The sequence below is a fragment of the Lissotriton helveticus genome, chromosome 3_1 (assembly GCF_964261635.1).
Source record: "Lissotriton helveticus chromosome 3_1, aLisHel1.1, whole genome shotgun sequence".
Taxonomy (NCBI): Eukaryota; Metazoa; Chordata; class Amphibia; order Caudata; family Salamandridae; genus Lissotriton; species Lissotriton helveticus.
The window spans coordinates 1,311,568,539-1,311,592,668 of NC_136061.1; the positions used below are offsets into that span (position 1 = coordinate 1,311,568,539).

At 42.4% G+C, this 24,130-nt stretch overlaps 1 protein-coding gene across 3 annotated transcripts in view; it reads right to left on the reverse strand.

The window, feature by feature from the left end:
* The window catches only part of ST14 (ST14 transmembrane serine protease matriptase), a 327,081-nt gene that overhangs the window by 13,415 nt on the left and 289,536 nt on the right, over nucleotides 1–24,130 (reverse strand). For all 3 annotated transcript variants that reach the window (XM_078681947.1, XM_078681948.1, XM_078681949.1), the window contains exon 18: nucleotides 20,451–20,587. In XM_078681947.1, coding sequence (XP_078538073.1) covers nucleotides 20,451–20,587 — 137 coding nt within the window. The remainder of the gene's footprint in view (nucleotides 1–20,450; nucleotides 20,588–24,130) is intronic.

Genomic DNA, 24,130 nt, shown 5'->3' on the forward strand with positions numbered 1-24,130 from the left:
AGCATGCATGCGAGTGCGGTGTGCTTTGTAAGTGGAGGATGGTCTCTGTGCTTATGGGCAGGGGAAATGCTCAGTGTGGTTGGTGGTGTGAGTGGTCGGAGAAGGGTGAGGGAGAGTAGATGATTACCTGAACGAGGAGCTGCTGAAGTCTCCCTCGAAGTTGAGATATCAAGTAAAGTGGCAGTGTAGCAGTTGGGGAGGGGGTGGGATGAGAGGGAGGAACAAATGTCCCAGGTGCTGGCGGGTGTCCAGGCACAGATGGGTGTAGAGAGGCTTATTTTTGGAGCACATTCATATCTAAGCATGAAGCCTTTAACATGTATGCACTTTCGGAGTGAAAGTAGCAGCATCACTATTTTCCCTTCCCGGAGACATTGTAAAGGCATAATTTATTCACTCATATAGAAGATAATGGTATGCACTTACAGTGCATGCACTTTATATGTCATGATAGTTTTTATGAGGAGATGTTGCAATCGAATGCGGATTGGCTACCTGTTTGTGCAACTTATCAAGCTTCATCAACGTCCTATTACTGCTGCTGTTAACATGAAAGACTGACAAAGATTTTTTTTATTTTAAAGGAAGCCATGATAGTTTTTATGATTGCATTTTGTGGGCTCAAAAAGGTTCAAACCAGGCTCAGACATGTTGGTTATATTTAAAAAAAATTAAAAAGTCTGAAACTTTTTTTAAAACAATTTTTAGCTCATAAAAAATGTTACAAGAAAGCTTCCAGACCTGTTAATTTTTTAATTAATACTTTAATAAACATTTTTATAGAACCTTATTAAATATGTGTATAGTAATCACTATTAAACATTGCAATATGTGAACTACTGAAATATACATTGGATTAAAAATATTGGTGATTTTTGGAGAAAGATGATATATCTGCTTCGAATATATGTGCTCACTCTTAATGACCCTAATAAACACACTTTTTATTTTTTAGTTTTGTGCCTTTCTGACAAAGTCTGTAAACTATCTGAGAGCATGTTTGGATGTAGGACCTGACCACAGGCCAGGCCCTGCACCCAATCCCATGCCACGCATGGCCTTTGGGTTGGCTACCTGCAGCCAACCCCATGCCACAAACTGCCAAAGGTTGTGAGTGGCCCGAGGCTGGCTGCCATCAGGGCGTTGGATGTAGGACCTGGCCACAGACTAGACCATGTGAGCAACCCCACCAGGCCAAAGGCCATCCACAGCGTGGTGTTGGATTTACATGTGGTAATACAATTTTACTATAAAATAAGAAAACCCTAGAATTTCACTGAAAAAAAACAAAGGTTAAACTGATATTGTTAGGAACCATCATTTATCTTACTTTACATTTAAAAAAAACTTAGAAATTCATTGAAAAAAAACAAAGGTTAAAGTAACAATATAGTTAGGTGTAATGTCAGTAGCAATGTAACATTTTGAACTAAAAAAAAAAAACACTGAAATTCACCAGTTCTAGTTATATCTAGAAACTATAACTCACATCCTCGCCGTGCACATTTAAATACCCCACATATTACATCACTTATGACATGTTCTAAAACATCATTGATAACATCACTGCAACATTTAAAATGAAATCATTAATGACCAGACTAAGCATGACGGGGTGTGAGTTATAGTTACTTAAGGGTGAATCTATATATTTACAAATTGCTAAGTAGGGGTTGTGTTCGGAAATTGATTATTTGGTGTGCTTATAACTTAGGTGCCGTTTAACAAATCTTCACAAAACCTTCGAATAAGAAGTCTCCTCCACCTCAACTCCTTCCTGGAAAGTTTCTGGACAATCCGTCAAGCAGGGGCCAAGAAAAAAAGGGAGGGTGGGGGCAAAAACAAGTTTTTCCACTTAGGAAAATTAGACACAGCTGCAGTCAAAGCAGCAGTATGGAATTACATCAAAATTGGAAGAAAACCTTTGAAATTCAACAGTTTTTGTTATCGCTAGTACCGATAACTCATGCCCTTAAGTAGCTATAACGTGAGCCTTCACCATGCACTGCTAATTACTCACTTATTACATCATTCATGACACTGTCTATGCCATCATTGCTAGCATCACTGAAACATCCGAAATGACTTAATAGGTGACAACACGGACTGACTATATTAATATAAAGGCTTCCTAGTCTTGATTCCACGTTATGCCTTGAATCTTCACCTGATCTACACTCATGTTTCCACCTGAAGTGGTTGCTCCCTGGGTCATCGCTTTTATATTTTTCACTTCCATTCTCGCTTTCCTGCCTTTCTCTCTTTCCCTTGTTCAAGGGTTGATGATGAAGAGCAATTACTCACCACCAGAACAAATTAAGCTCAGCTAAAGTGTGGCATGAGCTAATAATTGTACTATTGTAGCAGTCTGTGCCATAAGGGTCACAGTACAGCCGTCGGGGCTTAGGGTCATAGTACACCTGGTGAATCACGTTCACGAAGCTCTCGAATGATAATCATGTATAGTTTTATTGTATTTTGCAAATGGATACTGTTCTTCCTGATCTAGAGAGGTGCTGGCCATTTCCCTTAATCGCCTCATCCTTCGACATCCGTCAGCGGAAGTAGGCACATTTGAGTTTGCGCACATAGTATCCGTGAGCTTGAGGGTATGCTGTGATATTATGACCTTTTTGTAAAATATTAATAATGTGAATATGTTGTTAGTAAGTAAACCTTTGTGAATTGGGTAATCATAACCCTTGATTAGTGAGTCAGAAACAAAAACGAAACACGGAAATAAAATGTACTTTGAACAAACTTTTAAAGGCGTTTCTAATGTTCCTCTTTGTGTATAATGGCTCTCTACCGGTCAGAAAGGGAGACAGTGGAGTCAAACTCATTCCCTCAACAACGTGCTTTGATGCTGGTGCCCTTGAGCAGTGAAATGTCAGGATGTCACCTGCAGAATCAGAATTGGTTACACCTGAGCCACAAGTCTAAAGTAAGTGTGTTAAGCAGCTGTGTTAACTGTTTTTTGTTTTGAATGTGGTATTTAAAGTAAATCCATCCCCAGCAGAACAACGATAATTTGCATGATATTCCTTGTGCATACTCTTTGTGTATGGGTGCCATTCTGAAATGCACAGAATGTATTATAGCTTCTACTAAATAGCACTACTTTTTACAGAAATCACTTGTATAAAGTTATGTTGAAATATAACTGTCCACTATCCCTGTGGTTAATAGGTTGGACTACGATAAATGCTTATGGATCTGCTTTAATGTAAAAATGTTGCGGTTAGTACTGGGAAGTGAAAATACATTTCTAAATGATGCCTGAAATGGAGATGGAGATCTACTTGTAGAAATAAGGATTTCAATCCTCATTTGTAATAACTATGGACATCCATTGGCAAAGCCAACAGGTGTAACAGATCTATGGCATGGTTCTAGCCTGCACACACAACACAAACATCAAACCTATTTTACTGAAGTGCACAAAAATGTATATGGAAAATGGATGCCCACGAAAACAAGCATGGGAAAAGTCAACATGTGTTGGTTAATGTGGTAACATATGCAGCATAAGCAAATTAAAGCCAACACGAGTGGACACATTTGGCTATAGTTGTAAAGCGGTCTCTTGTGCTGCTGGATGCACTTGAGCAGCATCCACCACTCTAGGCCATTTTCTAGGTATAATGTGTATCTCTCTTTAATGTACTTTAGGTTTCAAGATATGAAACTTGATATAGACTAAACTCTGAGTACCTGGTTTAAATAACTGCAGCTTTGTCTTAAGTATGATGTGAACATGAATTTGTGTTAAAGGTAAAACAAAAAAATAATTATCAAGGCGCTATTATTTTACCCAATCTGTACTTGAGTTTTTGTTTCATGAGGAAGACATTTTCAGCACTTTAACCTCCTTGCAGGCGTCAGCAGACACTTGAACTCCCTCCCAGCACATCTGTTGGCCACTGGCCAATACTGTGGTGGGTTAAAAGGAAACCTCCAGTGCATGCACCGGAGTTTTCCCGTTTTTTAAAATTTAACTGAGTGGGGGCAAATAGGCTCAAACAGTCAGACAAAAGGAATAGGTTATTACCCGGTAAGAATGTGTTCATGGCATGTAGTGCTGTAGATTCACATGCTCGGCATACTTACACTACCTAGTGTTTGGTCCGAATGTGTGCAGTTGTTTATTCCTCAAAAGAGTCTCAAGTCAAGAGCAAAGGGGCTCCTCCTCTTGCTGATCTTGCTCATGGGCATTTACTCCATTGTTGGATAGTTTTTTTCCGCAACAGTCCCTCTCCAAAAGCAGTGGCTAACCTGTTGGTGCTGTAGTTATTTGAAAGAGTATGTAGCACTACCTAACCTTCACAGGCTTGTTGGCGTGCTAAGACATCCACACAATGTTTGGTGAAAGTGTGTGGTCTAGTGTCTATGAGCGACAAGAACACTTAATGCACATTACATACTGCCTCACAACTAAATTAAGTTTGAGTGGACTAGATCACAGTATCAATTGCACCTAAACTTGTTACTTTATGTGAGATGGTGGCCTGGCATATGCTGTCCACTAATTAAAGAGGTGACCTTGTACCAGTCCACACGACCCTTATGATTTATGATGTCAAGGATAACCTTAATGAAAGCTATCCGAGTGGTAGTTATGGGGAGCAGCCTTCAGGCTTAATCTTGAAGGAATGTAAAGCAGCTTGTTTCACCAGAATGTCACCTCCTAAATGACTAAATGAAAGGAGAACCACACAGTGTTTATATGAAAATATGTATTTGTTAAAATAACACTCTACTAGTCTCTATACGAGACTAGGGCACAAAGCACACAATACTGAATCAATAGAACATTCGTAAATGGTACAATACAAAGCGGGCACCAGGGTGAGACCACCATATACTAAACAAATGGTATAACAACAACGACTGGACTAGACACAGTGCCTAGAGCACGCAGAATTGCTGGGACCCCAAGGAACCACCCAGAGGAGTGACACAGGGAGCCCCTGGAGGACGCGTACAGTGAGGAAACACGGACGTGTGCTCCGTACAACTCTATGGGAAAGTCACGGTTGCAAATTTAAAGTTTAAGAACATTTCTAAGAGGACTTGGAGCAAACCCTTTGGAACATAGGAAGTTCTAAGGCCAACCCACCAGTGAGTACTGAGGTACCCGTAATACCTATCCCAGAGGAGCCGGGCGCATAGGGGTCTAGTGGTGTCGGAAACCTTAGTCGTTTTCAATGGAGAGCTGCAAAGAGGTACTGCTGCCAGGAAGGCGAAGAGTGTCCAGTGGAATCCAAGCCTGGAATCAAGGTGAAAGGAACCTGAAAGCAGAGGGGAGAAAGTCTGGGTCACTTCAGGTGACCAGGGCTCAGTAGTCTAATGCCCACCGATGTCGGGTGCTTGAGGTGCAAAGAAGGATTGCTTCACTCTGCAGCCACTGGGACCAGGAGACGTCGAGGATGACCAGGATCCAGAGGTGTGCTGTCCCACGAAGGATGTCGAGTGCTGAGGGGTTGATGTCTGGCTAGAGCACCAACAAGCCTTGGCAAATGTAACCCAGGCGGTCAAAGGAAACAGGTTACAGAATGGACCAGCAAGGTCCAGAGGACTCTCCAAGCAATGGAGAGTCAGGGCACGTCTGGTGCAACCAGGTAAGCCAAAGAACAAACAAGGTGACCCTCACCAGGACCCACAGGCCAATGGACCAAGGATCGCGAGGAGACCTCCAGCAAGTTTGCAAAGTACCAGCCCACAGGACACTCAGAGTGGAGGCGGGAAATCTTCAGTGCAAATACTGCTCGGGTCAGGACTACACAGAGTCCAATGCACAAGCTCGGGAATCGTCGACAAGCATATGCAACTGCAAAATGTACGCGGTGCACAGGAGTTCAGGTTGCACAGTCCCCACAAGGAATACAGGTCTCTAAAGTGCTGAGAGGGCAGATCGACCTAAAGGACCTTCGGGAACCCACCACCTGTGTTGCTGAAAACTTCCAAGTCCTCAGGAGCTTGGGAGAAGCAAACCGGTCAGATGGGTTTAGGTGCCTGTTTTTGCAGGGGAGTAACTCATTTACTCCAAGGAAGATTCTTCAGTCGTGCAGGCAGTCGAAGTGCTTGCTTTCTTCTTAGCAGAATCTTGTCCAGGTAAAATATAAATTCCAGTAGTCAGGTAACCACTTTATATCCATGGGAAGGGGTTGGAAAGATTCTGTGAACCCTCCTAGGGGAGGGGCAGGACAGAGGGGTGGCTACACCCATGTCCTTTGTCCAGTTTTGCGCCAAAGCAGAAGCCAATGGCTCCCAGAACTGGTTTCGAGCTGGACTATGCACAGGGACACCAACTGTGCCCCTAGTGCTGACTTTCTGGCACTCAGAGTGCACTTACCCAACCAAAATACACTAAATCCTTTCTGGGAGGTGGTTACACCTCCCTGTGACAGGATGCCTATTGTCATGCATTCCTCTGCTTGAGCTTGGCTCAGCAGCAGGAGGGCAGACCAGTGTTTTAAAGTTAGAATTTACAGCGATGTTATACTGCACTTAAACATATATGTCAGGCTGCATCACAGACAACCCCGGAGAATGGTCTCCGAAGGCTGCAGAGGGGCTCTGCTCATGCAGGGGCACCCTCTCACATAAAACCCAGCACCTTGCCTTCAGGATTCATAAGTCCTGCCATAGGGGTGACTGATAGGTATTAAGGTGTAGTGATTTAGATGGTTATAGTGAACCTATATCTCAGTAAGTGGTGCAAGCATCATCTTACGCAGTCTGCAGTAGCAGGCATGTCGTGCCATTTTGAATGGGCTCTCAAGGGTGGCATAATACATGCTGCAGCCCATGGGAGGCCTCTGGGGTACCTATGCCCTGGATACATGGTGTACCATATACTAGGGACTGATAAGGGTACCCCAGTATCCAATCTGGAGTGTACCTAAAGTACATATATTGCAATTTAAGGGAGAACGCAGATAGACTGGGGTCCTGGATAGCATGACCCCAGTCAGAGTAGCCCAAAACAGTGATACAGCAGCAAAAAATGGGGGTAACCATAAGAAGCAAAACTTACTTTCCTACACTTTAGAGCATTCGGTCAGAGATTTTTTATAAGTCCCATCAGCATTTAAGCATTTTTTAAGTGATTCACTCCGCTAGAGGAAGGTCATTTGGCCCACTCTCTGATCTCGAATCATTGTTTTAAGGGCTTCCTTGTCAACGCTAGATCATGAATAAGGTAGAATTTAGGGATTTAGTGTCCCTTCGGAAGCCTGACTGGGTTTTTATTACTGATACCTGGGCCAGGGATTGCTCTGGTCCTGACCTGGTAGAGGCTGTCCCCTCTGGCTATGCCCTTTCTAGATCTGATAGGGAAGGAAGGATAGGTGGAGGTCTAGGAATTTTGGATAAAGACTCCTACTCCGGCTTTATTCAGCCACTTACTATACCCTTGGATCGCCATCAGGTCTTCTACTTCTCTCTGAAGGTTATCCCTAATGAAAGTTTTATGGGAGTAGCGACATATCGGCCTCCTGGACCTAGAACAGGGGTCAATCAAGATGTTAGTAATCTAATAGAGCCCTATCTGGCCTGATCCAACATTACCATCTTAGTTGATTTTATTTTTCATCTAGAGAAGACGCTCTGCACTAAGACGCAAGCATTCCTAGAAACTATGGATTCCCGTGGACTCTCCCAGCTGGTTAGGAGTCGTACTCGTATAGCAGGACACACCCTGGATGGCATTTTTTCTAATGACCTGCGGATTAAAGTGGAGGAACAGATTCAACTCTCTTGGTCCGATCATTCTGCCATTCCATTTCTGCTGCAAAATGGAGCTGTTCATTCAGGTACCAAGATCAAGTATAAGGGGGGAGATGAAGAGAAACCTCAGCCTTATCAATAAGGAGGCCCTCCTTAAAATACTTAGGAATTATGCATATCCCTCTCATTTGGACATTAATTCAGCCTATTCAGATTTCTCTGACTGGACTCTGGCAGCTTTGGATTCTTTTGCTCCACTTAAAGAGCACTGTATGGCTAGAAAATGGCCCTCGGCTCCTTGGTACTCAGAGAGACTTCAAAAGCTTAGACAAGGATGCAGACTTCAGGAAAGGAAATGGCGCTGTGAGCTTAATCCGGCCGAAAGAGACTTACACAAACTTAGACAGAGTATAAAACTGCCTTTACAGAGGAAAAAGGATTATTTTACTCTAGGATGATGGAATCCCTAAAGTCTTCAGGGGAACTTTTTAACGTGATTAATTCCCTTCTGCCCCCTCAGCTATTGTTATTACCGACATTTCCCAGGGTCTGTGTGACAAAATGGTAGGCTTTTTTCAAACTAAAATCAAGGATATACACTCCTCCCTGGAGATCCTCAATGCTGGAGGACCCAATGTAGGCCCTCCTCTGGATTCCCCGGCTGGGGATCATTGTGCAACTCGGGGGGAAGAAGGCTATCTTCCGTCCTTCTCCCCGCTATTGCAAGAGGATACAGAGTGGATGTTAAATGGAATTAAGTCTGGTTCCCCGTTGGAGCCTGGCCCTTTGAAAATTCCGAAGTTAGAAAGAGAGGCCATTGTTCCACACCTGACCATACTCCTTAATACTGTCATTACATCTGGGCAGTATCCCATCGCGTGGAACACTGCGGTGGTCAAACCCCTCTTAAAGAAGCCCTCTCTGGATCCTACTGAACTAAAAAATTATCGTCTCATTTCCCTACTACCTGTCCCTGCAAAAATCTTGGAAAAACATCTGAACGTCCATCTCAGTGCATTTCTGGAGGAACATCAGTTGCTCGATGGCTCGCAGCATGGGTTCAGGGGTGAGAACAGTACTGAGACGGCATTAACCTCTGTACTTAACAACATCCAAAGTCACTTCGATGCCGGTCAAGGACTCTGCTTATCTTTCTGGACCTTACAGCAGCCTTCAATACTATCTCCCCCTTAAGATTGGTTGGGAGGCTTAGGGAAATGGGGATCAAGGGCCTTGCCTGAATCTGCTCACTTCATTTCTTATGGACCGGTCACAAAGGGTCTTGATAGGTCAATTTACTCAGCTTCAAATCAACTGTTCTGTGGGGTTCCTCAGGGGGTCCTCATTGAGTCCTACCCTCTAATATTTATGTAGCCCCTCTTGCCAGGGTGGTAAGAGCTTTTGGGTTAGAAGTGTTAATCCTTTGCTGATGAGACTTAAATTATGATCTCTATCACTGACAGCGTAGAAGCAACAGTGGCGAATTTTTAAAACCGTATGGAGGAAGTGGCTTCCTGGATGGTAGAGAACTATCTAAGACTCAATGGGGGAAAAAACTGAGGTTTTAATTTTTGGAAACCATCAGGACACTTGGTCGGAAGATTGGTGGCCGGACACGCTGGGTCCTTGCCCCTGCCCTGGCCTCAGTGCCAAAAATCTGGGCATCATAATGGACAATTCCCTTTCTTTGGGCCCTCAAATCAACAGAACAGTCTCCACCTGCTTCGGGATAAGGATCCTCAATTTCTTTCTTTTTCATCCCAAAAACAGGCCGTTGTGGCCCTTGTATTGTCTAGATTAGATTACTGTAATGCCCTTTATTTGGGTATTAATAAGGGGCTGGTGCATCAACTTCAGCTACTGCAGAATGGTGCTGCCAGGCTGTTGATGGTGTTTCCCAAATTTCAGTCAGTCGCAGCCACTATAAGGAACCTGCACTAGTTTCTGCTTGATCAGAGAACTGTATTCAAAGCCCTCTGCCTTGTTCATAAGGTTTTCTACAACACAGGGCCAGAGGGCATCAAACTATTTCGGAGATATGTCCCTACCAAGCAGTTAAGATCGGCTAGTAAAAACTTGCTGATAGTCCATAGCTTTAGGAAAGCTAGGTGGGGAGGCATAGCCATTTCTGTTGCTGCGGCTAAACTTTGGAACTCACTACTTCTTTCTACTTAAGCTCCGTAATCTCACTCTCTCTTCCGTAAAGCCTTGAAGACCTGGCTTTTCACTTTGTCAACTCTCTAAGAATTGCACATACGTGGCCCTCGGCTATTCTGACCTCTTTCCGCAGTGCCTTGACGCCCCTGGGCAAAGTTTGCACTCTATAAAGCTTATATTCATTCATTCATCTGTGATTTGTGCATCTCTTTGTGTGTTGTGGTGAGGCTGGTGCATATGGCTGACATTAGCCTTATCTGGTGCATGTGGGAGAATTACCAATCTACATCTTGTATCTACCTACAAAATACATTTATATCTGTTTGCACATGTGAATGTCAACAGACTAGTGAGTTTGTGAGCATGCCCAAACTTTTCTCCAGCCTTTCATTTTCCTAGAAATAATCGAATATATGTTGCCTAAAAGGTCTCTGTAAATATCTACCCAGATTCTAGAAGGCCTCCCTTAAACTGTGAGGGTATGGAGGAAAGGATTTCTCTTTGAAGTTAATATTTTCTCATGACGATAGTAAATAAAAAGAATGGCAATTGCACTACAGGGCGAATTATTTTAGAAATATGCTCCTACTGACTGTAAGAATAAATCAAACAAATCTACCAATAATATTTCACCTACTAAGTGGATTACTCTTATACAATCAGTTTATATCAAAGGTGATGATGCTATACATTTTTTGAGAACAGATACAAAAACTATAGATTATAAGATTCAGTATGCACAATTCAAATTCATTTATTGTAAGATTATCAATCAAAAATCTTTATTCGGCCAATATTAGACCCTAAAAGCACAACGGTAAACATTCATTTATTAAAGTGGTTTCATATAGCGCTGGCCAGACCCTAAGGTATCGGAGCACTTTACAGCAAATAAGAGAGAAATCACATAAAAGAGACAAAGATAAACATAAGTGATCAAAAGTTCCAGTGTGCTGTGCGTCCGAGGTGCATCATTGAGGTAGAGAGGTCCAGAGGTAGTCTTGATGCATCCACAAAGTCTTGGGCTAAATCTTCCCACGAGGAGGGGGTTAGGGAGCGAGGATGAGGTAAGGAGTGGATGAGCATTGCCTGGTGGCTTGTGTGTTTTGGATTTCAGTTAGGGAAGGCACAGTAGAGGTCTTTTAGGAGTCTTTTGAATTTTATAAAGGAAGAGATAGTCCTGATATCAACAGTGATAGAGTTCCAGATTTTGGGTGCGTTTCCAGCGAAGGAACATGCCGCAGTTTTTTGTTTGCGTGTTTTCAAAGGGATGAGTAAGAGGGTGTTGGAGCTCCTGAGGTTTCTCGACTGTCTGGCTTTAAGTTTGGATGTCAGGTATTCCGGTTTCCCTGTGTGAAGTGCTTTGTGCATGAGGCAGGCAGTTCTAAAGCTGGCACGCATTTCCACTGGGAGCCATTTTAGTTCTCTGAGTGCGGGAGATAAGTGGTCATATTTTTTTGACTACGGTGACCATTCTGGCAGCAGCATCGAGAATTGTTTTGAGTGGCGCCAAGTGGGAGAGAGCTGTACCGGAGACTACTGCGTTCCCATAGTCCAGTCTAGAGAACACCAGTGATTGGGTGTCTTGTTTGAGGTCCATGGGTGGGATGAAGGGTTTAATTTTGTTGAGAAGCTCTCTTCACAGAGATCTTATTGTGTTTGGTCATGGTTAGTTTTTGGTCAAGGGTAATTCCTAGTGATTTTACAGACTTAGCCAGGGTGAGATTACCGTTGAGAGCATCGATTACATTCAGCCACTCTACGATTTGCGGGTTTTCTTCTTTGTTGGAGATGAGGAGGATTTTGTCTTTTTCTTGATTGAGTTTAAGTTGGTTTGTTGATAGCCATTGTTTAACTTCTCTAAGAGTGTTGTTGAGTCTTAGAAGGTCGTTAAAAGAGGAGGTTTCCAAGTAGATCTGGGTGTTGTCTGCATATAGGTGGAAAGGGATGTTGGCTTTCTTCAGAATGGTGGTGAGGGGTTCCATGTATATGTTGAACAATTAAGGGGAGAGTACTGATCCTTGGGGGACACCTCTGTTGAAGAGGAGTAGGTGATTGTGAAAGAAGGAGAACCATTGAAGGATCACCTCGTCTGCACCTACTCTGTCTTTGGGAGCCTGGATGAGAAGATTGTGATCCACCGTGTCAAACGCTGCCGAAAGCTCTAGGAGGATGAGTAGGCAGCAATGGTCAGTGTCAAGGGACTTGAGGATGTCATCCACGATGTTATGGATCGTGGTTTCGGTGCTACAGCCTTTTGAACATACTACTCATGAAACCACACATTAATTCAATCATAAAATCAGATAATGGTATTCACATCTGAAATCCAGCAACCAACATGTTATATCATGATACATATTTTTTTCTTAAATTATTTGCCTGGTTAATAATATTTTAAACTGCAAAACAGATCAAAGGGGACACACGATGTAAAAAAGATCAAGCCATCTTGGTGTGTTTTGAATGATCTACCATTAAGGATAGGACATAGGAACCGTAATCTGGGAAACCTATACAGTGTGCAAAATAACAGGGTGCTTTGAGGATTGGCAGGAGACCACCTCACAGGGGCAGTTAGGTAAAGAAGCGAACCAGGATCCTGTTTCAGGGAAGACAACTAAATAAATCATGTTAACTCTAAATTGAGACAGATACAATCTGTGTTTTTGGGACTTTATCCATAGTAAATAGGGCTCCATGCCATTAGTGGTTGAAAGTGGTATATAGGATTGTACCGTTACCATATGGAGGGCTTTTCTAAGTTGTACGTTTTCTTTATGTTCTAAATATTTTTCCTTAATTTCTGTCTTGGTGTGGGAACCAATTTGTGCTGCATTTTTCCAAAGATTGCTCAATCCTAGAACTTGAAGGGTATTTTTAACGTACTGAAGCCAAGAAATGGCTTGCGCATTAGTATGATTCACACAGTCTTCCATTTTCCTACTTGTAAAGTTCAATTCATGCGTTATCCATAGCTTGGCCCACAACAGGTTCAGAGCCCAACCTACAAGGTCTTCTAGGAAACCCAACTTCGCTTCATAGTGGTGAATGAGGCTCGCAATAGACCTGGGAAATCCTAAAAGCTCATCTGTTCTCTACAGACCAAGGTCTTTGCGTAGGTATAACCCATACTCCTGCTCTGTATGTGGCCACCAAGAGGAATTTGCTTTTGAAAAGCATGAACATTTCTTTAGGGTGGCTTCTGTCCCAATTGCTTGGCAAACCTGAATACCATTTCACACGCCACTTCCCTCAATTGTGACCTCTGGTTAGCACCCCCCCTCCCCCCAACCAACACATATTAGTATCAAATAAAGTACCCAGGTTCCTAAAATGTAATACTTATTTATGAGAATACCTCCCATAGAAATGTTTATAGAACAAGTTTTCTTTGGGCCACAGGTCAGGATATAAGATTTCCTATGATTAACCTTGAGTTTCAACCCCTCCATAAAACTTATCTAAAAGCGCCTGTAGGCCATTAGCAGTGTAAGCTAGGAGCTCTGCGTCATCCGCGTACATAAGTACAGAGACCGGGCACAAGCCAATATTGGGAACATCAGGAGTAGAGGCACATAGAAAAGTATCTAGGGTGTTAATATAACATAAGAATAACAAGCATTTGCAATGCAATAGGTCTCGCATTTACACGAGTTTGAGCTATTGGCATTGTAAATGACAATGCCTTTTTATTTGTTTTTATTTTTAAAACATAAATAAAAGGCATTGTTATTTGCAATGCAAATAGCTGAAACTCTCACAAAAAGCGACACCTATAGCATTGCAAATGCTTGTTCTTATTTCCCTTCAGTTTTCTTTGTTTTTTAACATGTGATTATGAAATAGTTTTTCTGAAACCTCATTGTAATAATTATATTTTTAGGCAAGGGCCACTGTGGCGAAATGTCAAATGAAAACGGCGATTAGTTCTTGAACGTCCCGGATTTAATTTGCAAGAAAGTCAATAGTTAAGTAAGGATGCTTTTGCACCAAAAAGGGAACTTGGCAATACTACTCCATGCAAACTACTCTGTTTTAAACCAAGGAACACCCAGTTGCCCGTAGCCAGCGCTCGACCAGACGTCTTTTTAATGCCAAGAGAATCCGATCTTCATGTGAATCCCCGCCGGGCTGCCTGCGACGACCCGGAAGCGGTTAGGAAGCCGGCCAATCACAGCGCGGCCCCAACCGGAAGTCCCGCCCCATCGTGGCGAGAGGGAGAGAGAGCTGCCCGAGGAGCCACGAAGGCTCCGCATTGAGTCCCGGTCCCGAGATGGGGGACCGGGTGAAGAGCGGGCGGGCGCATGGGGAAGGCGGGGCTCTCATGTGGTGAGAGAGCCCCGCAAAGCGCTACCGCCGCCCGAGATGCAGATCCGCCGCTGAGCACCGCCAGAACAGGTGAGTGTGTTGAGTGAGAGGAGGGGTGAGTGGGGGTGGGGTGTACGCGTGTGTGTGTGTCTGTTTGAGTGTGTTTGTGCGTGCGTCTGTCTGTCTGTGTGCGCGTGTGTCTGTTTAAGGGGGGTGCGGGTGTGTATATGCAGTGTGTGTATGGCTTTCTTTGTGCGCATGCATGAGTGACGATGTGCGTGCTCACGAGGTACAATCTCGAAGAAAAAGCACGTGGAAGATTGCTGTCCTCATTCCCCCAGAAGTAACAACATAAGTCGTCTCGCCCTAGACAGCAAAGCTTCGCTTTGCTTTCGTCTAGGCGAGACCTAAAAAGGGGGCCAGTTGACAGCCTTGTCTAACCCCCGGGTGACTTGGATGGGAGACATCTGGTCCCCGAGCTGGGTGTATCGTACCCTCATGAAAGTATCTTGATGTAAAAAAAAAATTAACATTCAATATAAGAGGACCGACCCCTGCACACCCCACAATTTATCTCTATCAACTAAGTCAAAAGCACAGGAGAGGTTCATAAAATCCATGTGAATGGTTCCTCTCCTGGCCTTAACATACTTGCCTAAGATAAGGGACAAATTTAGTGCTTGCTCTGAGGTACCTTATCCTGGGCCTAACCCATATTGGACTTCTGAAGGATTTTTTCTCCGCCCAGGCTGCCAGCTTCCCAAGTATCACTCTCCCAAATATTTTAACAGAGGAATCAAAGAGATTGGCCGATAGTTTGCAGGATCGTTCGAGTCTCCTTTTTTGTAGATCTGAACTGTCACCAATTCTCTCCATGACTCAATTGGACCCCTGATTATTAGCGTTCTAAAACCATTAGTGAGCAGTGGGCCCAAAGGTCTAATTTGTGGCTAAAGAGCTCTGCTGGGAGCCATCTGGGCTTGCTGCAGTGCTAACAATAGCTTTTACCACTTCTACCCATGGTAATAGCCTTGCTGAAATCTACGAGGGTCGTGGAAGTGGCGGCAGCGGTGCGACAGAGGCTACTTCACTTCGCTCTGAATTAAAAACCTTTGCAAAATGAAGCACCCAATCCTGCTCCAAGTTATGGCAATCAATGCCTGAGGACGTTTTTCCAGAGAAGAAAGCGATTTACTATCTCCCAAAAAGCCCTATTGTCCTTTAGGGTAGCTGCTCTTTCCAAATCTTTCAAGGACTTAAATTGCAGGTCGTTATTTCATTTTTTCATTTGCCTGGGTATAATTGCATCTCGCTGCTCGAACCATAGCTGGATCTCGTGGAATAAATGAATGAATGAATGAGTGAAATAGCACTTCTAAAGCACGTAGCTACTCAAAGGCATCCCAGTGCTGAGACAGTTCATAGAGGCGGAAGAGAACACCTAGGGGAAAAGCCACGTCTTTAGCTGTTTGCGGAAGGCCGAATGGCTGTGTCCCTTCCGCAAGGGCAGAGGGAGCGAATTCCAAAATCTGGCGGCATTATATGAGAAAAAAAACACCCGCCACTTCTGGCCTTTTTGATCCTGGGAACAAATGCTAGAGAAAGCTTGTCAGGAGGCAACTGCCTATTGACTTGATAGGGCCGGACCAATGAGAGATTAATTGGAGGACCATTCCCTCCAAGCGAGCTGTGAGCAATGTACAGGGCCTTGAAGCGGATTCGCTCCTTAATAGGAAGCCAATGGAGGGTCCGCAAAGCGGGCCTCGCAGAGTGACGACGCGGGATCCCCATGAGCATTCTTGCTGCACAGTTATGCACTATCTGAAGTTTTAAGATAGCTGAACTAGGCGCGCCGAAATATAAGGCGTTTCCATAGTCAATCCGAGACCAAACGAGTGTCTGAATCATCAGCTTTCTAGCCCGAAAGGGAAGAAGAGGGAGCACTTTACAGAGCATCCTAAGGATGCCGTAACAAAAGGCTGTAACCTTTCTGGCCTGAACTTTGAAACTGAGGTCCTGTTCCAGCCAGACTCCCAGACTCTTTATCTCCGTCTTTGGAACAGGGGACGGGCCCATAAAAACTGGCCACATAGTGCTTGCTTTAAAATTGATATGATCTCCAAGAACCATAAGCTCAGTCTTGTCGCCATTACATTTCAAATGCGTTAGGTTCATCCAGGAATAAAATTGGTTACTTATTTTAAGACGTTGCAAGCTTTTGTGCATTTGGGATTAAACCATAACTGTTATGGGAGGGCAATCTGTGACTTCTCTATTGTTAATGTGTTGGAAATGTATTTACAAATCGTCATAAAGTTATCCCACACAGAATCGGAGTATACATCTTCTGAAAGGCAGCTTACAATCGCATATTTGTTCAGCAAGAGGGACAGATCATCTGACACTAGTATATGATTGATTGAGCTGCCTTTATCCCTCCCCATGAAAGTCAGGATGTACATAGAGGGACCACCAGTTAATTCAGACACAAAAAACAAACTGTTAAATAACATTACTTTTGTCTACAACTCTCCATAAGGAGAGTGCAAGAAGTGAGACATGTTCACCCTGCCCATTTATAATACCACATAAATGGTTTCAACTATAGACACATTTAACAATATTAAAATCACCAGCCCATATAAGTGACACAACTGTAGGGTCTTTATTCATTAGCTCAGTAACTATAGACTCAAAGTCCGGCAAAATATTCATAGGTTGAGACAGAGAAGTTTTACTAACAATTAATGAAAATTATTTTAAACACTTAGGCATTTGAAAGCCTTAACATCTGGTAGTAAGAGTTAGTAATTGAGACATTAAATCATTTGGCACCATCAGAGCGGATGGTATGTGTAGTACATTATAAAACCCAAAACACACTGGTGGTCACCTCTGTTTAAGGTGTTTGAAGGGATATAATAATTTGTGGGCTTGCCCGATATCTGGCAGGGATCTTGCATAATAACAACTCAAAAAAAGGTTTACCCGAGTGACCGTGCAAACTACAGACTTAACTATGTTAATCCCCTTCTAAGATATATGTGAAATTTCTACAAACTAACTATTATCTACGGCTTAAACAAAATTAATATTCCCATAACCTGCTGAGCTTTATAAAAAAAATCTTTAAAATGCAAAATGCAGCAGCTCCTATGCTTATGGCCAAGTGTTTTTTAAAGAATAGTGATAATCTATTGCATTGTGCATTTTTGTATCACCTCTGATAAGGTACACCCCTACACTTTATGGCAGACATATTATATTAGAATACCTATGTATCTGTGTTGTTTTGATAGTCATTTTGATATGTGACCTTTATCGGGATGCCAGAGCAGCCATTAACCACTGACACCATTATGCATGGCGAGTGCAGCACATTCTTGTCATGCTCCTCTTTGAACTGTATGTGTAAAATTTGGACCAAGACATTTAGGAAAGTGTAGCTCTTCCCTTTTAAGTATGGGAGTAGGGAGTTGTCAACATTTTATAAGAAGGATGACATCCTGTGGGCTACATTAGGCATCATCAGAACTTTCTTGGCTGCAGTCTTAAAATTAAATTGACTCAAACCCTAAACAATGTTTTTTGAACTGCCACTATAAATGGGTAGATGAAATGACAGTGAAACATAGTTACTCCAAATTAAAACCTGAATGTATTTGTGGACCCCATTTCATAAAGAGCGGTTATAGGTTGAGGAGAGGGATTTATTTAAAAGCAAAGGCAATTAAAGCTGGGTGATTTCTTGTTAGATTTTACAGTACGAATGATTCACATTAGGCTACAACGTTGATCAAAGCCTATAACAGCAAGGTTGACCAATACTATTTTTGTTTTCTACACTGGCTTCGAAAAATGACCAATTCTATAGACAATTAAGTGTAGAACATTTGGAATGGAACATATACATCAGTGCTTCTAAACCTTCACGTAATCATTATTTGAATTTGGGGACCCATTCCAGAGTCAGTACTGGAATCTGGCATAGCAACTTCATTTTGAACTGCTAATTTCAAATTCTTTAACATTTTCAATTTTATTTTACCTATTAATATACACTTTATTAATCTGTTAATATTATCTAATTTTCTAAGCAGTGGTGGGCTCACTGAGTAGGTGTTGCGGATCTCCCAGGGGTTCCCAGACCACAGGTTAAAAAGAACTGCTGCCCTACATGATTGTGATGCAATTTATGAATGTAGATATGTAGCAATTGTGCTATTGAAGAGGACAAGGTTGTTTCTTGTAAGGAAGAGGTTGTCAAGACCTTAATTTAATTACTGAATTGTTAAGTTAAGTGTGAAGCGTTTACATTTTGAAATATAAAAGTGATAATTTCTACAGAAATGTGGATACCGTAAAATATTATTCTTTTTCACTTGACTGATATCACGTTTGTGGGGTTTATTTATAAATAAGCTACTTACAAAATAGGCTGTTTGTTTTAAACAGACAACCAAATGGTAGAAGTGAATAATCTTTCTTTCACCCACCTTTAATCGCTGCATTTGGTTGCGTCCCATATCATGGACTTGTACTCTCAAATCCCCAAAATACAAATCAATGAATTCTCCGCAACACATTTTCGAGTTTAGCCCCCAAATTATGAAGCTCGATAGACCAAACTAAGAATGGCTCCAAACATCCTGTCCTTCCGGAAAGAACTTAAGAATGTTCTGTCCAGAAGACAGCTAAGCAATGATTTAAAAGAGTCGGACAATCATTCTGTCATAGATGTCGGCCTTCTACTTTTTGAACTTTATAAAATAACCATTTGCTTGCCTCCTACTGGTCTTGCCCCTTTCTCCTTTGTGACTCATCGTCTTCTTACCCATTCAGGACCTCTTCACACTCCTTTTCTCTTAGCCTGTACCCCTTATTAATTCAGCTACCTAGCTTCCTCTTTTTCACCTACCTGCCTTCTTTCCTCTCTCCCTCTTTAATTTAAACCGAAAGTATTTGAATATAAACATATCCTGCATATCTAATTATAGCTCTCTGTACAGTGCTCAAATACCTTCTGATAAAGTGGCACCAAAGAAAAACAGAACTAAATAGGTGCATTCCTCTCATCAATAAGGATGTTTTAATCATAGACTAGATAGAGCATATGTTTATCCTGTTACCCTTGCTATCAAACGTGATTTATTGTGGTTACCTATTACTACCTTCCTAGACTCCTCAGCTCAATCTCCCATGTTGCATTCCCCTCGTACTGAGGAAGTACTCAAACCCCCTTGATATGTTACCTGCTTGACTTGGTTTCATTTTCTATATGTGCCTTTTTTCTTCAATTTTATATAATGTTTATTGGACATTTTGCAAGTTTATCCGAACTATTACAATTTATGTATGGATCTTGTACTTTAATTGCTGACTCCCCGTCCCTTTCTCTCTCCCTCCCCCTTTTCTCCCTCCCCTTTTTCTCTCATTCTATTACCTATGATTTTCTATTTACATTGTTTTGGACAGTAATATTGTATATCATTTTTTATTGCATTCTTTGTGTCCAATAAAGTTTTCCTTAAACTAAAAAAAAATAAAAAAAATAAGGAGGACACCAAAACACTTGACACACGACACATGCATATCACTGATCCTTCCAACCAAAATATTATAATTATAAACCTAATGCATTCTGACCCTCTCACAAACACCTGCTATCCACTGAAGCGACGTGGTCTAAATCAGGATCAAATGACCACTAGTCAGTCCCCCATGACAGCTTAAAGCTTCCCACTAGACCACTCTGCAATTCTACCCAGTAATCTGAGATTGTGTGCTAACCATCCACAAATGCACTTAGATCCCTGGTCGGTTTATGAATCCAAACAATATATTACTGAAGAGGCCTGAGTAAGCCGAAACTGGTCTATGGTTGCTTATGTTGCCATCTGAAGGGGAAATGGCCTGGAAGTTCTAACAGCACTATTCTATTGGAGAAGGACCAAGGTTTATGTAATATTTAGTGGGTGTCTGTCTAGAGTGAGACAGTATGTGAAAACAGCTGGACTGGAATGGGCCACAAGTGGTTGTAATTTGTTGAGATTTAATTCAAGCATTTCTTCCATCCCTTGGTTCTTCATCAGGTTTATGAGATGTTACATCAATGCAATGCAATTCTCATGCTAGTTAAAAACAGTCTAATCAGAATCTTAGAGCCTGGAAATCTATAGAAAATGAGGAAAGTGCCTCGACTAGATAAACACATCAGAGAGTGACTGATGGGATTAGATGGTCATGCTTACCTGACAAGCATCAATACCGCCACTGAGAAAGCCTGCACACATCATTCGGGGAGTCAGCTCATTGTTCATTACTCGATTACACTCGGACTGGTTTATTAAGCGAATCTCGGCCTTCTGCAGGATAGCAGCTCCAGTACCTGTGACAAACAATATCACAATGAAATGACCACAAGGCCGGGCATCATCAAGCACACCAATATTAAGGTCACCAAATACACTGCTCAGCTCATTGTGCACTACTATTTTTCATGCAAATATGTAGAAGTGAAATAAGGGGCAAGGGAGCGATTGTAAGTAAAGGAATCTACGTAATCAAATTTCTTCTAATGTCATACAGAGCAGGCTAAACATGATGCAGAGAAGTACTATCAAATCAATACCTATTTATGGTATATAATACAGCAACGGAAAGTCATTTACACGTATACAATAAATATATTTTGCTGGCTTCCTTCACTTCTGTATACTTTAAGGATCATTATTTATTATGGGGTCTCTACACATGAAGCAGCAGTCAAGAAGCATAACTCAAAAAGAGCTGTTCATAAATGTATGAACGTCACCTTCTTGTCTCCAATAACCTGGTTGCATTAACAAAAGCAAAATATATTCTTCAAAAGGTTGGGGTAGTTGGATACACCAAGCCGAAACAAACAGCCATTCATAATTTTAACTTGGAGTGCAATGTATTTCTAAATTAGTGCTAAGAGAAATGCAGCCATGGGAAAACCGTTGCTCTTCTGATAAAACAAAGGGTAATATGTACTATTTACTAGTTGCAAAATACTGGTCACAATGTACAAACAGTATGTTGTGACCAGTAAAGAGCCAACCTATGTATTAATATGTCAGTTCTTAAAATTCTGAATCCTGAATCCTAGTGGGTCAGAATCCAATCTACCTCATGAATATTAATGATATAGGTCGCAAATTACGACTCACTATGATTGGAGGCCATTAGAGAAATGTTGGGATGCTGAATTAAGCAGACCACCGTGTCGCGTTGCTTTTTAATAAAGCAATTTTTCTTTCTTAAATGCAGACTGTTTTCTTTAAAGGAAACAGGGCTGTTCAGAAATAGAAGTTTGTTTTTTCAAACGTTTAAGAGGCGATAGTGGTCTCCGGGACTACTGCCTCCTCACACTTTTTATGTTTTACATTCACAAATACTGTAGCAGTATCCACTTGGCATCCCATTTTAGGAGTCGGAAAAACTTTTCTGACTCCTAGAATAGGACTAACTAATGCAATGGATTGTGACCAGTAAAATGCTTAGTACACCTGGACCACAATTCTCAGATTAGTTATGCCTAACCTTTTTACTCAGATTTTAAACTTTTTGCCCCAGCACTTACATTTGAGGTGAGCCCGCTTCATGAGTTGGGCCTTCCATGCCACTTTCATTTTCAAATAAGACATGGCACACCCTTTCTCACTACACCAAGATCCCCAATATCAGTGGGTCTACAAAAAGAGACTAATATCTGCCATATCCTGCTGGATTTCCCTACTACATGATGGATCAAGGCAGCCACACCACCACTAGGAGGGAGATCGGTGCGAGAGTACTGAGAAAACGAATGAGAATCAGATTAATGAATACAGTCAGCAATTAATGTGAGCATTACCTCCTCATCCTCTGCTACATCATCCCAGCCCCTATTGTTTAAGGTTAGATCAATGCACCGTGTCTTAGGAAGCTGGCTCTGTATATGGTATACCACTAGGTGGTTATAACGGGCATAGAGCCCAGCGATTCCCCCAGAAGTGTAGAGGGGTCAATGTAAACCCAAAGTGCTCTATTTGTGGTAGTGTGGGCGAGCAGCCTTAGGTCTAACTTAGAGGAGTGCAAGACATGTGTTGTGCACACAATGACGAATAAATGACATAAGACTCAAAAAGATCCACTTCAATTTTAGAAAAATAAGCTCTGCTCAAGATTTTTTTTAAAAACTAAGATCTTCGAAATAAGGTAAGTACATTTTTAAACAGAAATTCTTTTCAGTTTCAAAAGTGAACACAGTGCACTTTTCAGTCTTTGCAATGTTAACCTATGGAGGAAAACAATAATGCAGTTTTACAGGTAAGTGAACAACTTAAAAATCTAGTCTTCGGGATGCAGGATCAGTAGAGTGCAAGGTTCAAGGAAGCACAAACACTGTACCACCAGTGGCACAGGGGCGACTGGGTGCAGAAGTCGAAGTTGAAGATCAGGCCCATTGTTAACCAATGTAGACTGAGGGTGCTTGAAGACACACTGCTTGCAGGTAAGTAAAGTGGTTGCAGGCCTCGAGCTTTAGAGGTTTAGACAAGCACAGGGGGGGCCACAAGGCAGCACCAAACATACAAAACCAGCAGCACAAGGGTGGCTGAGTACTAGGTGCAAACACTGTTTTGGGCTCCCAATGCACTTCGATGGAGAAAATTGGTTAGAAAAATAGGCTGCAAGTGATGAACTGGAGGCAGGAAACCAGCAACAGCAGAGGTAAAATGAGATGCTGTCGGTCGTAGGGACACAGTCGGTCGAACTCCCCAAGGCCCAGGGGCTTAGAGTGCATCTGTTTTTCTTATAGAAGACGTTGGGTGAGGAGAGCATTTGGATTCACACTGAAGAGGTAATTATGGAGTCCAGGAGGGGTCAGTCAATGCTGGACTTGGACTCAGGATCGCTGGGGAACCTTTTCTGGATCGGAGTGCCACCTGAACACAGGTCAGAGGCGTCTGGTGCAGAGTGGTTTTTCATCATCATAAACGCAAAGGTTTGAGCGAGACGTTGATCCATGCAAGAGAAATGCTCCTTTATCAAAGAGAACAGCTGTGCCACACCCAGATAAAATGTCTACATAGAACGATGTGGACTAACAGCAAACACATTGCTAAACATAACTAATGTGGCTGGCTGTAGGAAAATCCTGGCTGCTGTTCCACATATCAAATCCAATTATATAAATTTACAGCAAACATCATTATTCCAAACATTCAACCGAATGCCCTGAGCGCCCCTTTTGAAAAGGAGACGCCATCTACATTGAGCAATCCACGTGGAGTCTATTACCTTACATTAATGAATTATCGGGTCTCCATTCATGCAAATTTATAGAGAAATTACTTAGACGGATTCCTGGGGAAGGCAATGCCGAAACGCATGTCGTGTGTACACATCCTACAGTTTCATAAAATCAATATACAAGTTTTCTGTATAAGATAGAACCAACCAACACGTATATTGCATTGATTAAAAATCAGATCAGCTCAGTTCATATACTGTATTATCTAGATTAGTTACGTTTATTGTATCCTCATGCACAATGTTTGTTATGTGTATCTAGAACTTTGTTTCTATTGTAAATAAGCATCATTAGATCAAAATGAATGTATTTTAACCCCTTGACCACGGCGCGAATTCCGCCGCGGCGCTGGGGGGGCGAGCGCGGCACTGCTATCCTCGTGACGGAATCACGAAGTCATGCTTATGACGGAACTACGCCGTCCTGAGCCACGGGCGGCGTGTGCTCATGATGGCGTGGTTCCATCACGGTCCCACCCGCTCATTCATTTGCCCGCACAGGCGGAAAATTAATGCCGCATGGGCGGAGCAGCCACAGCATGACGGAACCACACCGTCCTGAGCACACGCCGCCCGTGGCTCATGACGGCCTGGTTCCGTCATAAGCAGGGAA